General features: G+C 32.4%; 2 protein-coding genes across 2 annotated transcripts; both read left to right on the forward strand.

The window, feature by feature from the left end:
- Positions 1–4,120: 4,120 nt before the first annotated feature.
- LOC124916760 lies at positions 4,121–5,122 on the forward strand. The gene has a single exon (XM_047457555.1). It carries the CDS (start codon positions 4,121–4,123, stop codon positions 5,120–5,122), a length of 1,002 nt encoding a protein of 333 aa, XP_047313511.1.
- Positions 5,123–10,241: 5,119 nt separating this feature from the next.
- LOC124917032 (beta-glucosidase 44-like) lies at positions 10,242–12,658 on the forward strand. Its single transcript, XM_047457634.1, has 11 exons — positions 10,242–10,506; positions 10,592–10,650; positions 10,737–10,812; positions 10,891–10,962; positions 11,038–11,125; positions 11,220–11,472; positions 11,569–11,684; positions 11,762–11,982; positions 12,058–12,089; positions 12,175–12,277; positions 12,378–12,658. Exons 1-11 carry the CDS (start codon positions 10,242–10,244, stop codon positions 12,656–12,658), a joined length of 1,566 nt encoding a protein of 521 aa, XP_047313590.1.

Here is a 12,658-nt window from a genome sequence, read left to right on the forward strand (position 1 = left end):
CTAGAATTCTTGTGTCAATTCTATTAAGCGTCGAGTGTTGTGTCGAGTAAGGCTGACTAGTTACTCATTTTTGCGAAGATCGTAACTAGTGCCGCACAGATCGTTAGTGAAAAGACTGGGCCCGTGACACTATGTTTGAAAAAATTATAGAATTGTAATTCAATTCTAATTCCTATGTTTGGGAAATGATATAATTGTAATTCAATTCCAATTCCTATGTTTGTAAAATAAAATATCGGTTAAAAATGTTAACTTCTTAAATATGTTTTCACGTTTTTGACACGTTTAATACGTTTTTGACATGTTTAACACATTTAACACGTTTTTGACATGTTTAACACGTTTTTGACATATTTAACATGTTTAACATATTTTTTACACGTTTAACACGTTTTTGGCACGTTTAAACACGACTTTGACATGTTTAACACATTTTTGACATGTTTAACACGTTTTCACACTTAAAACATATTTTCACACGTTTAACATATTTTTCACGTTTTTAGTATGTTTAACACGTTTTGACATTATTAATGCGTTTAACATATTTTTCACACGTTTTGACAAGTTTAACACGTTTTTGACACGTTTTGACATGTTTAACATGTTTAACACGTTTTTCACGTTTTTGGCATGTTAAACACGTTTTGGCATGTTTAACACTTTTGCCACACGTTTTTACACATTTGGACACGTTTAACACGTTTTTCACGTGTAGGCACATTTAACACATTTTTCACATGTTTTTCACGTTTAACATGTGTTCACGTTTTTGATATTTTTAATACGTTTAACATGTTTTTCACACATTTTGATATGTTTAACACGTTTTTCACATTTTTGGCACGTTTTTCACATTTTTGGCACGTTTAACACGTTTTTTTTATCTGTTTAACATGTTTGACACATTTAACACGTTTTTGGCACGTCATGTTTAACAAGTTTACACGTTTTTGTTACGTTTAACATATTTTTGGCACGTTTAACATGTTTTTCACGTTTTTGGCATGTTTAACACGTTTTAAACATGTCACAAGTGTGTTAAACGGGCCAAAACGTATTAAACATGTCAAAATGTGGTAAATATGCCAAAATTTATCAAACGTATTAAATGTGCCAAAAATGTGTTAAACATACCAAAATGTGTTAAACATGCCAAAAACGTGAAAAACATGTTAAACGTGTTTAACGTGCCAAAAACATGATAAACATGTTTATGTGTTAAAAACGTGTTAAACGTGTCAAAAACGTAAAAACATGTTACATGTATCAAAAATGTGTTAAACGTGCCAAATAAGTGAAAAACTTGTTAAACGTGTAAAAACGTATTAAAAACGTGTTAAACGTGTCAAAAATGTGTTAAATGTGTTAAAAACGTGTCAAACGTGTTAAAAACATGTCAAACGTGTCAAAAACGTAAAAAACATGTGAAACGTGTCAACAACGTGTTAAACGTGTTTAATGTGTTAAAAACATGAAAATGTGTCAAAATCGTGTTAAAAATACCAAATATGTGAAAAACTTATTAAACGTGTCAAAATGTGTTAAACGTATCAAAAATATAGTAAATGTTAAAAAAATGTATTAAACGTGTCAAAAACGTGTTAAACATGCCAAAAACACGATAAACGTGTTTAATGTGTTAAAAACGTGTTAAATGGGTCAAAAACGTGAAAACGTGTTAAACATGTCAAAACGTGTTAAACGTGTCAAATATGTGAAAAAACTTGTTAAACGTGCCAAATGTGAAAAACTTGTTAAACGTGTCAAAAACGTGTTAAAAACATGAAAATTGTGTTAAGCATGTCAAAAACGTGTTAAACGTGTTAAAGACGTGAAAAACGTATTAAGTGTGTCAAAAAACATGTTAAACGTGTCAAAAACGTGTTAAATGTGCCAAAAACGTGAAAACATGTTAAACGTGTTAAAAACGTGTTTAATATGTGAAAAACGTATTAAACATGTCAAAAACGTGTTAATTTGGAATTACAATTCCGACCTAAAAAGATTAGAATTGAGAACTATCAAATTACACTATACTGAATACATTGGAATTCTAATTCTAATTCCAATTCCAATTCTTAATATTAAAATGTTTAACAAACATAAGAATTGGAATTGGATCCTCCAATTCTAATTTCAATGTCAATTTCAGGTATTAAACATTACTAATAGAAGCTGAGAAGCAAGTTGAAGAAATTGTGTGGATACATTAATAGAAGTTGAGGCAACTATACTCAAGTAAGCATTCAAATCGTTCACCAAATCTTAAATCTTTATCTTGTTTGAATGTGTGACAGAAAGGAAGGAATTGTTTATTTGAAATTTAATGTATTTTATATAAATAAATATAACATTAGTAGTAAGTTAACTAATTAATGTTTTTTTATTTAATTTTTTTATTTTTTTTATTATTTTTGAAATTTTGTTTTTCTTTAATTTTTCAATTTATAAAAAAAATATTAAAGATCATCTTAAAAAATATAGAAATATAAATAAAAATAAATAAAATTTTAGAAGAATTATTAAAAAAAAATAGTTTAAAAATAAACAAGATTTTTGGCGACGTTTGAATTACTGTTACCAACGCTTAAATAAGGGTTGTTAAACAACCCCTTTCAGCAACACTTAAATTAGTAGTACCGACGCTTAAATAAGCGTTGTTAAAACTTGTGCCACCTGCTTTCGGCGATTCATTAATAAGTGTCAGTAATATTTTTGACGACGCTTTTAAAAATTGGCAAAAAAAACTTTTTAAGTGTCGCCGTAAGTTTTTTTTTTATAGTTGATTTCATATAATAATAAAATAATATAAAAATAGCAAAAGTCTATCAAATTATTTATACAATAATAATTAAAGGAGAGATCAACAACACAATGAAACTGAACCTACCAAAAAATTTAAAATATTATTTTTGGCAATTACAATCAAAATTTTAGTAGAGTACTCTTCATTTTTTTACTTATAGACCATGTAAATTTCTTTTATTAGACCTAATGAAAAACAGGGAACAATATTATAAATTATGCAAGTGTACTCATTTTGGATAGTCTAATCTAAATTAGATCTTTCCATTCTTGTTAGACTTGAGTGTTTTTTAGGGTGAACAAAATATTTTATTCTTTGATTTGTGACCAATTTTTTTTTAAAATTATTGTTATAAATCTTCTATGTTTTATCATATTTGAAAGAATAGGGAGAATCTTGTTTAATCTTCTTGCGCTTTACATTAGAAAAATCTCCAATATATATACATTACAAAAGATTAATAAGGAAACTAATAATATAATAACGATATTATTTTATATGCCTAATATAAAATTATTTTCATAATCTATTCACATATATTATTTTATATTCCTAATATAAAGATTATTCTCATAATCTATCACACCTCCGCAGTCGAAACAGGAGCTTTGCAAACGCTGAGACTGGCCCGAAAATCATCAAATAAAATCTTAGGCAGACCTTTAGTAAAAATATCTGCAATCTGGTATCGGGATGGCACATGCAAGACACGAACTTCACCCCGTTGGACTTTCTCACGAACGAAGTGAATGTCCATTTCAATATGTTTAGTGCGCTGATGTTGTACCGGATTACTAGAGAGGTAAATAGCACTAACATTATCGCAATAAACTAAGGTTGCCTGTGTAACCGAACATCTGAGTTCTAATAATAAGTTTCGGACCCAACATGATTCCGAGACGACATTTGCAACCCCTCTATACTTTGCTTCAGCACTAGACTTTGACAAAGTAGGTTGCCTTTTAGAAGACCAAGAAATCAAATTATCTCCAAGAAAGACACAATAATCTGATGTAGATCGACGAGTATCAGGACACATATAAAATAATATATGTGAATAGATTATGAAAATAATTTTATATTAGTCATATAAAATAATATCGTTATTATATTATTAGTTTCTTTATTAATCTTTTGTAATATATATTGGAGATTTTCCTAATGTAAAGCGCAAGAAGATTAAACAAGATTCTCCCTATTCTTTCATGGTATCAGAGCCCTAGGTTCTCTTTTCTTTCTTTTCTAAACCCAGCTTCCGCTTCTTTTCTCTAAACCTAACTTCCGTTTCTTTTTTTTCTCTCTTCTTCATCTATGGCCGAAAATAAGGTTCATCCAGCCACCATTGTTTCCAACATCAAGGCGTGCATCCCTATCACCCTTGATTATGAAGGAAAACAATACAACAGCTGGTCCACCCTTTTTCAACTTCATTGCCGTGCTAATATGGTGATCCACCATATTCAACCTCTAACAGTTAATCCTTCGGTCGCGGTTCCCGCTCCGACGGAATCCGAAAAGACTTTAACACAGAGACTTGATGACATTGTTCGTCAATGGATTTACGGGACCATTTCTAATGATCTCCTAAATTCCATCCTCGATCCTGATGACTCGGCAGTTGTTGCTTGGAACAGATTGCAGCAATTTTTTCTTAACAACAAATCTACAAGAGCTTTGCAATTTGATGCGCAATTTACAAACACCAAGCTTGCTCATTTTGATGGCGTTAAGTCTTATTGCGCTAAGCTAAAAACTCTAGCTGATAATTTGAGGAATGTTGGAGATAAAGTCTCTGACAATCGAATGGCTCTACAACTTTTGAAAGGCCTCTCGGAGGAATATAAGCCCTTTCGAACGTCCGTTCGTCATCTTAACCCGTTGCCCTCTTTTGATACTCTTCGTTCAATGCTTGAATTAGAAGAACATGAGAATCCTGCTGATCTCTCTATTGAGTCTCATGTAGAGGCTCACATCACGCAATCACATTTATCGTCCCAAAATAATGCTGATAATTCCCATTATTCTTCTCGGGGTAATAATCAACGTAATGGTGGCAATGGCCGGAAAACCACCAAGGGAAAGGGCAGCTCCGGTAAGGGTAAGGGTGCCTCTAGCAATCAACAGCGTAATGGTGGTGCCTCGCAGCAGCAGCAAAACCCGCAGCGTGGTCCTACCGCCTCGCACCAGCAGAAGACCCAAGCAGGATGGATGTATCCTCCACCTTGGGCATATTGGCAGCAAGGCCCTTGGGCTCGTCCTCCTTGCCCATATCCATCACAGGCACCAGGCCCATCTCCTTGGTCCGCCACGTAGCCCAGTCAGCCTGCATATCAGACCGGTATCCTCGGGCCACAACCACCTCAGGCTTACTATACGTCAGGCCCATCGTCTCAAGGTTACATGTCAACCAATATTGATCAAGCAATGCACACAATGACATTGTCTGATCCAAACTACTATATGGATACGGGTGCTACCTCTCACATGACAAATTCTCAAGGTAATTTATCGTCATATTCTCCCTTGATCAATAGTCATAATAATTCAATTATTGTTGGTGATGGTAGCAAAATTCCAATTCATGGTTATGGTCACAAATCTCTACACCAAAACACACTTCAACTAAAAAATGTCCTTCATGTTCCAAAACTAGTAAAAAATCTCATCTCCGTTAGGAAATTCTCTATTGATAATAATGTTTCCATTGAGTTTGATCCTTTTGGGTTTACTGTGAAGGACTTGCAGACGGGGAGCAAACGAGTGAGATGTAATAGTAGTGGCAATCTCTACCCTTTTCTCACAGATCGTCAAGTCTTCTCTTCTTTCACACCGTCAGCTTTTTCAGTTATTTCTCCAAATATATGGCATTCCCGTCTCGGTCATCCGGGAAATGCAATTTTAAATTCATTGCGTAGTAGTAATTTCATTCAATGTCCTAAGGCTAAACATGTTTGTCATTCTTGTCCTTTGGGTAAATTAATAAAATCGTCTTTTCCCGATTCTATGTCTCATACTACTATGCCATTTGACATTATACACAGTGATTTGTGGACATCCCATATTCCTAGTTCTCTCGGCCATAAGTATTATGTTCTCTTTCTTGATAATTACACGAATTTTTTATGGACTTTTCCGATCTCTTCTAAGTCTCAAGTCTATAAGTTATTTATTCATGTTCGAACATATATTCATACTCAATTTGAGAGAGAAATTAAGGCATTCCAATGTGACAATGGTACTGAATTTAAAAATGTTCGTTTTGAAAAATTCGGTCACCAACATGGTATGACTTTCCGTCTTTCTTGTCCTTATACCTCTCCTCAAAATGGCAAGGCCGAAAGAAAAATAAAAACAATCAATAATATTGTTCGCACTATTCTCTGTCATGCATCCATGCCACCATCTTTTTGGCATCATGCTCTCGAAATGGCTACCTACCTTCACAACATCTTACCTACAAAGCTTCTTGGTTATAATTCTCCAACTCAGATTTTGTATCAAAAGCATCCTAACTACTATCATCTTCGAGTTTTTGGGTGTTTATGTTATCCTCTTTTTCCACCATCCAAAATACACAAGCTTGAACCTCGGTCTTCTCCTTGTGTTTTTCTTGGCTATCCGCCCAATCATAGGGGGTATAAATGTTTTGATATGTCATCTCGAAAAATTATAATAGCCAAACATGTATGGTTCGATGAGTCAGCATTTCCTTTTTCCAAAATTCATACTCCGAAATCTCACACATACGATTTTTTGAGTCATGATTCAGGTTCCCTTAACACCCATCTCTTGCATCAAATTCTCACCACACCCGAGCACCAACACCAACCCACAACCACCCCCCACTATTCTCCTTCTCCCATAACATCTCACACTCACCCTGCGAACGAGTCTTCAAACTCTCCCACTCCTCCTTCTCCCGTAGCATCCCACCCTCACCCTATGGCCACTCGTAGTCGTCATGGAATTGTATCACCCATTCCAAAAAATCCCGTACATGCTCTACGTGACCATAATTGGAAAATTGCTATGCAGGAAGAATATGATGCGCTTATTGACAATGGTACTTGGGCCTTAGTTCCGCGTCTAATGTAAATATTATTCGTTCGCTTTGGATTTTTCGGCATAAAACGAAATCTGATGGTTCTTTTGAGAGACATAAGGCTCGTCTTGTTGGTGATGGGAAAACTCAAAGAAAAGGGATTGACTGTGATGAAACTTTCAGTCCGGTTGTGAAACCGGCAACTATACGGATGGTTCTTAGCATTGCTTTATCCAAGTCTTGGTCTATTCATCAATTGGATGTGAAGAATGCCTTCTTACATGGCAACTTGAATGAAATAGTATACATGTATCAACCTTTGGGGTTTAAAGATCTGGCTCGTCCTGATCATGTATGTCTTTTGAGAAAGTCTCTCTATGGTTTGAAACAGGCACCCCGCGCTTGGTATCAACGTTTTGCTGATTTTGCTGCATCAATTGGCTTTAATCACAGCAAATTGGATACTTCTTTATTCATTTATCGCCATGATCATGACACTGCTTACATTCTTCTTTATGTTGATGACATTGTGCTCACTGCTTCTTCAGAGTCCCTTCGGAAATATGTCATTTCTCAACTTAGCACTGAATTTGCAATGAAAGATTTGGGTCCTTTGAGTTATTTCTTAGGCATTGTTGTTACCCGACACAAGAATTGTTTGTTCTTGTCTCAAACGAAATATGCTCATGACATTATTAAGAAAGCAGGTATGACAGATTGTAATCCAGCTTCCACTCCTGTTGATTCTAAAGGAAAGATGAGCACTCAATCCGGCATTTCTTATGGAGATCCTACCTTTTATCGTTCTTTATGTGGGGCGTTACAGTACTTGACATTCACTCGTCCGGACATTTCTTATGTTGTACAACAAGTTTGCTTGTTTATGCATGCTCCTCAAGTTGCTCACATGAATGCCTTAAAACGAATCATCCATTATATTCAAGGCACTGCTGATTATGGTTTGCAGTTATACAAATCATCTATTACTTCCCTTATTTCTTATACGGATGCTGATTGGGGCGGGTGTCCTGATACTCGTCGATCTACATCAGGTTACTGTGTCTTTCTTGGAGATAATTTGATTTCTTGGTCTTCTAAAAGGCAACCTACTTTGTCAAAGTCTAGTGCTGAAGTAGAGTATAGAGGGGTTGCAAATGTCGTCTCGGAATCATGTTGGGCCCGAAACTTATTATTAGAACTCAGATGTTCGGTTACACAGGCAACCTTAGTTTATTACGATAATGTTAGTGCTATTTACCTCTCTAGTAATCCGGTACAACATCAGCGCACTAAACATATTGAAATGGACATTCACTTCGTTCGTGAGAAAGTCCAACGGGGTGAAGTTCGTGTCTTGCATGTGCCATCCCGATACCAGATTGCAGATATTTTTACTAAAGGTCTGCCTAAGATTTTATTTGATGATTTTCGGGTCAGTCTCAGCGTTTGCAAAGCTCCTGTTTCGACTGCGAAGGTGTGATAGATTATGAGAATAATCTTTATATTAAAAATATAAAATAATATATATGAATAGATTATGAAAATAATTTTATATTAGGCATATAAAATAATATCGTTATTATATTATTAGTTTCCTAATATAAAGATTATTCTCATAATCTATCACACCTCCGCAGTCGAAACAAGAGCTTTGCAAACGCTGAGACTGACCCGAAAATCATCAAATAAAATCTTAGGCAGACCTTTAGTAAAAATATCTGCAATCTGGTATCGGGATGGCACATGCAAGACACGAACTTCACCCCGTTGGACTTTCTCACGAACGAAGTGAATGTCCATTTCAATAATATATGTGAATAGATTATGAAAATAATTTTATATTCCTAATATAAAGATTATTCTCATAATCTATCAATATTAACAATTATTCTTTTAGATTGGTTCAAGGTTAATTTTTTTTATTTGCTAAACCGTAATCTATCATAGGATGACTATATATTTTCTGCTATGTATTATTCATCTTTCTTCTTTTTAATATGTTACTAAAGTAAAGATCTTCATTCATATAAATTCCATTGAATATAGATATTGAAAATTAAAATCCTAAGAAAGTTTATGAAGTATTAATGATTTTATTTTTAACAAAGTATTTTTTTTTTGTTAGATCTCCTACAATATATAATACTAATAATTATAAACATTGAAATAATATTTTAAATTATGCAAACAATTCTTAATATATTCATTATTTTTATCTAGGTCGATCATTTTAGATAGTCCTTAAGTGTTTTTTGAGAATGAAAATATATATATATATAATTTTATGAGACCACTATCCATATAGTATAACAATTTATTATTTGGCTTATCCAGAAAATAATAAATGTTATTTCTAATTGTATCTACACAAATATATTTCATTCTTATTATAAATATATAGGTAAGACCAAAATAGCCTTTGGATGATTTTCTAGAGTATCTAGGTAAATGGATATTGGTAATATGTCGATAATTTCAATTTACTTTAGTTTTATTTTTAACTGTGATCTGTGTGTCCAATATCATATAATATTAATATACCGAGTGACTAATTATTTTTATCATGCTTATCAATTTTTAACATTTATAAATAATTTATGATTATAACTTATTAAGGTGTATTTAATTAATAAACAAACTTAGAATTAAAAATAACCAATTTTTTTTATGAAATAAAACTATTTATTTAATTCATTTAAAGTATTTCAAATAATAAGAATGATTTTTAAGAGATTAAGGTCACCGATTTTTATTAGATCATAGAAAATTAGATTTATTCTTGTTTTCTATAATAATAAAAAAATAGAAAAGAAATGTATTTATTTTTTGAATAATTGCATTATTTAAAAAAAAAAGTAAATCATTCAAAAATTTATTTGGTGATAGGTACGTTATAGGATTGACAAAGTCAAATAAATAACAGGAAAATATATAAATAAAAAATAATTCATTTGCTAAAATTGTATCATCTATTTATTTTTTATAATATGATTTATAAACTTGATAAAATAAAGTAATTTGTTTCAATCAATTTCTACCTACAATTTCATTTATTTTAATTTGTATAAAAATACAAACAAAATTTCTTTCCCTTTTAATTTTGACTTACAATTAACAAAAATAATATCTGTGATTAAGATAATGACGTCATTTAAGTAAAAAAGTGAGATGATTTATATATCTAAACCAACTAAACTTTTTGAAATGAAATAAAAAAAATAATTTTAATTAAACACGCCTTTAAATTAGTTAAATATTTCTGCCTAACGTTACAAAATTTAAAATTATATTAGACCAAATCAAAAACTTATAAAATTTTCTACGCCTATAAATTAAAGCACAAGACCTGCATGCATGATCATCATTCAATCGATCAGTCACATTATAACCATGGGGAGAAATTCTATCATCTTCTTCATTATTAGTACTCTCCTATTCACAATTAGGGTTTCATCTGCGAGACCCGTAACTGCTAACTCCGACCAAGTTCCACCGACCGGAGAATTCAATGAATTCAATACCGGTGGCCTCAGTCGTGAAAGCTTTCCCGATGGCTTCGTTTTCGGAACAGCAACTTCTGCTTATCAAGTAGAAGGCATGGCCAATCAAGGAGGTCGTGGACCATGCATTTGGGATACTTTTGTTAAAATTCCAGGTAATTTATTATAAGAATTATATATACTTTACAAATCTCATATATAGAATAATTTCAAATAATAATTAATGTTTTGATTTTCAAGGAATGGAAGCCGAGGGTGCTAATGCAGATGTCGCGGTTGATCAATATCATCGATATAAAGTATGTACAATAATACTAAAAGATTAAATAAAATCTTACATATATCATTTTGATTGTTTGCTAATTATTATTATCATTACTTGCAGGAGGATATAGATTTATTGAAAATTTTAAATTTCGAAGCTTATAGATTTTCAATTTCATGGTCCAGGATCTTCCCAAGTAATATAGTAGTTTTTATTTATTTTTAGTTTATTGATTATCGATGAAAATCATTATGTTTTAATTCTCTGCATAAAGATGGAACCGGAGCAATTAATCAAGAAGGGGTTGATTATTATAATAGATTGATCAATTACATGGTTGAGAAAGGTAATTAATAAATGTATATTTAAATGAAACAATGAAATTAAACAGAAAAATATTATATCGTGTTTATATATGCAGGCATTACACCATATGTTAATTTATATCATTACGATCTTCCGCAAGCACTTCAAGATAAGTACTTGGGATTGTTGAATCGTCAAGTTGTGTAAGTATTGATAGACCTATAATTTATTTTTAAATTTGATGGTGATTTATGCTACAAGTTATTTATCGTTTATTTTAAATTTTTTGTTTTACAGGAAGGATTTTACGGATTATGCAGAGTTTTGTTTTATGACATTTGGAGATAGGGTTAAGAATTGGTTAACATTCAACGAGCCTCGAGTGATAGCCCAACTTGGACACGATGATGGATCGCATGCACCGGGGAGATGCTCTAAACCTTATGGAAATTGTTCTGAAGGGAACTCTGGTACAGAACCTTATATTGTAGCTCATAATATACTCTTGTCTCATGCATCCGCGGTTCAAAAATATAGAGAAGAGTATCAGGTTCCATTTATTTTCTTCCATCTAAATATTATTGCATTGCAGTAATTTTTAAATATATTAATTATGTCATCTATTGATTCTAATATATATATATAGGGAGTGCAAGGTGGACGCATTGGAATTGTATTAGATTTTACTTGGTATCAACCTCTTACCAGAGGAAAAGCCGATAATTATGCTGCCCAACGAGCTAGAGATTTTAATATCGGATGGTAAGATTTTTCAAAATTAGTCATTAATTATTTATAAGAAAATAGATTTTTTTTTAAAATTTAAATAACTTGTTCAGGTTTTTACATCCCATAACTTATGGTGAGTATCCTCGAACCCTTCAAGAAATTGTTGACGAACGACTTCCAAAATTTACAAAAGAAGAAGTTAAAATGGTGAAGGGCTCAATAGATTTTGTTGGAATTAACCATTACACGTCAAATTATGTCTATTACGATGCCAACCGACCTAAACCAGAGGTTCTTGCTTACAATATGGATTGGAACGCTTCATTTGCATGTAAGGCTATTTTTTTTTCATTTAAAAGTTATATTTTAATTTGTATCCTAATATTTTTTTCGGTTTTTCTTGTAGATGGAAAGAATGGTGTTCCTATTGGCCCAAGGGTAAATAAAATGTGGATTATTAATTTTAGTTTTGTAGATAATAGATTTTCTAACATTATCCAATTTGATTTTTGACATGGTTTAGGCTCACTCTTCTTGGTTATACAATGTGCCGTCGGGAATTTACAACGTGATCATGTACGTAAAGGAGCGATACGGCAATCCATCTATGATAGTGTCCGAGAATGGTATTATCTCATTTATAACTGTGTTTGATAACTTGTATTATTGCATAAAAAATATGACCTAACAAGTTTTGAATTGATTATACATGTTTTGTGTGTGTAGGAATGGATGATCCAGGGAATGTTACTCTTGTTGATGGTTTGTATGACAATCATAGGATTGATTATTATAGGACATATTTGAGCAATTTAAAGAACGCGGTTGATGATGGTGCAAATGTTAAAGCCTATTTTGCTTGGTCATTACTTGACAACTTTGAATGGAGACTCGGCTACACGTCCAGATTTGGAATTGTCTATGTTGACCATAAGACCCTTGATCGATATCCTAAGATGTCCGCGTATTGGTTCAAACAGCTATGCCAGAAGACTATCAAGCACTAG

This window comes from Impatiens glandulifera, chromosome 1, assembly GCF_907164915.1.
Source record: "Impatiens glandulifera chromosome 1, dImpGla2.1, whole genome shotgun sequence".
Taxonomy (NCBI): Eukaryota; Viridiplantae; Streptophyta; class Magnoliopsida; order Ericales; family Balsaminaceae; genus Impatiens; species Impatiens glandulifera.

Coding starts and splice junctions, on each gene's coding strand:
- LOC124917032 (XM_047457634.1), top strand. CDS start 10,242: ATGGGGAGAAATTCTATCATCTTCTTCATTATTAGTACTCTCCTATTC. Junction 10,963..11,037: donor CAATTACATGGTTGAGAAAG/GTAATTAATAAA, acceptor TTATATATGCAG/GCATTACACCATATGTTAAT. Junction 11,685..11,761: donor AGAGATTTTAATATCGGATG/GTAAGATTTTTC, acceptor TAACTTGTTCAG/GTTTTTACATCCCATAACTT.
- LOC124916760 (XM_047457555.1), top strand. CDS start 4,121: ATGGCCGAAAATAAGGTTCATCCAGCCACCATTGTTTCCAACATCAAG.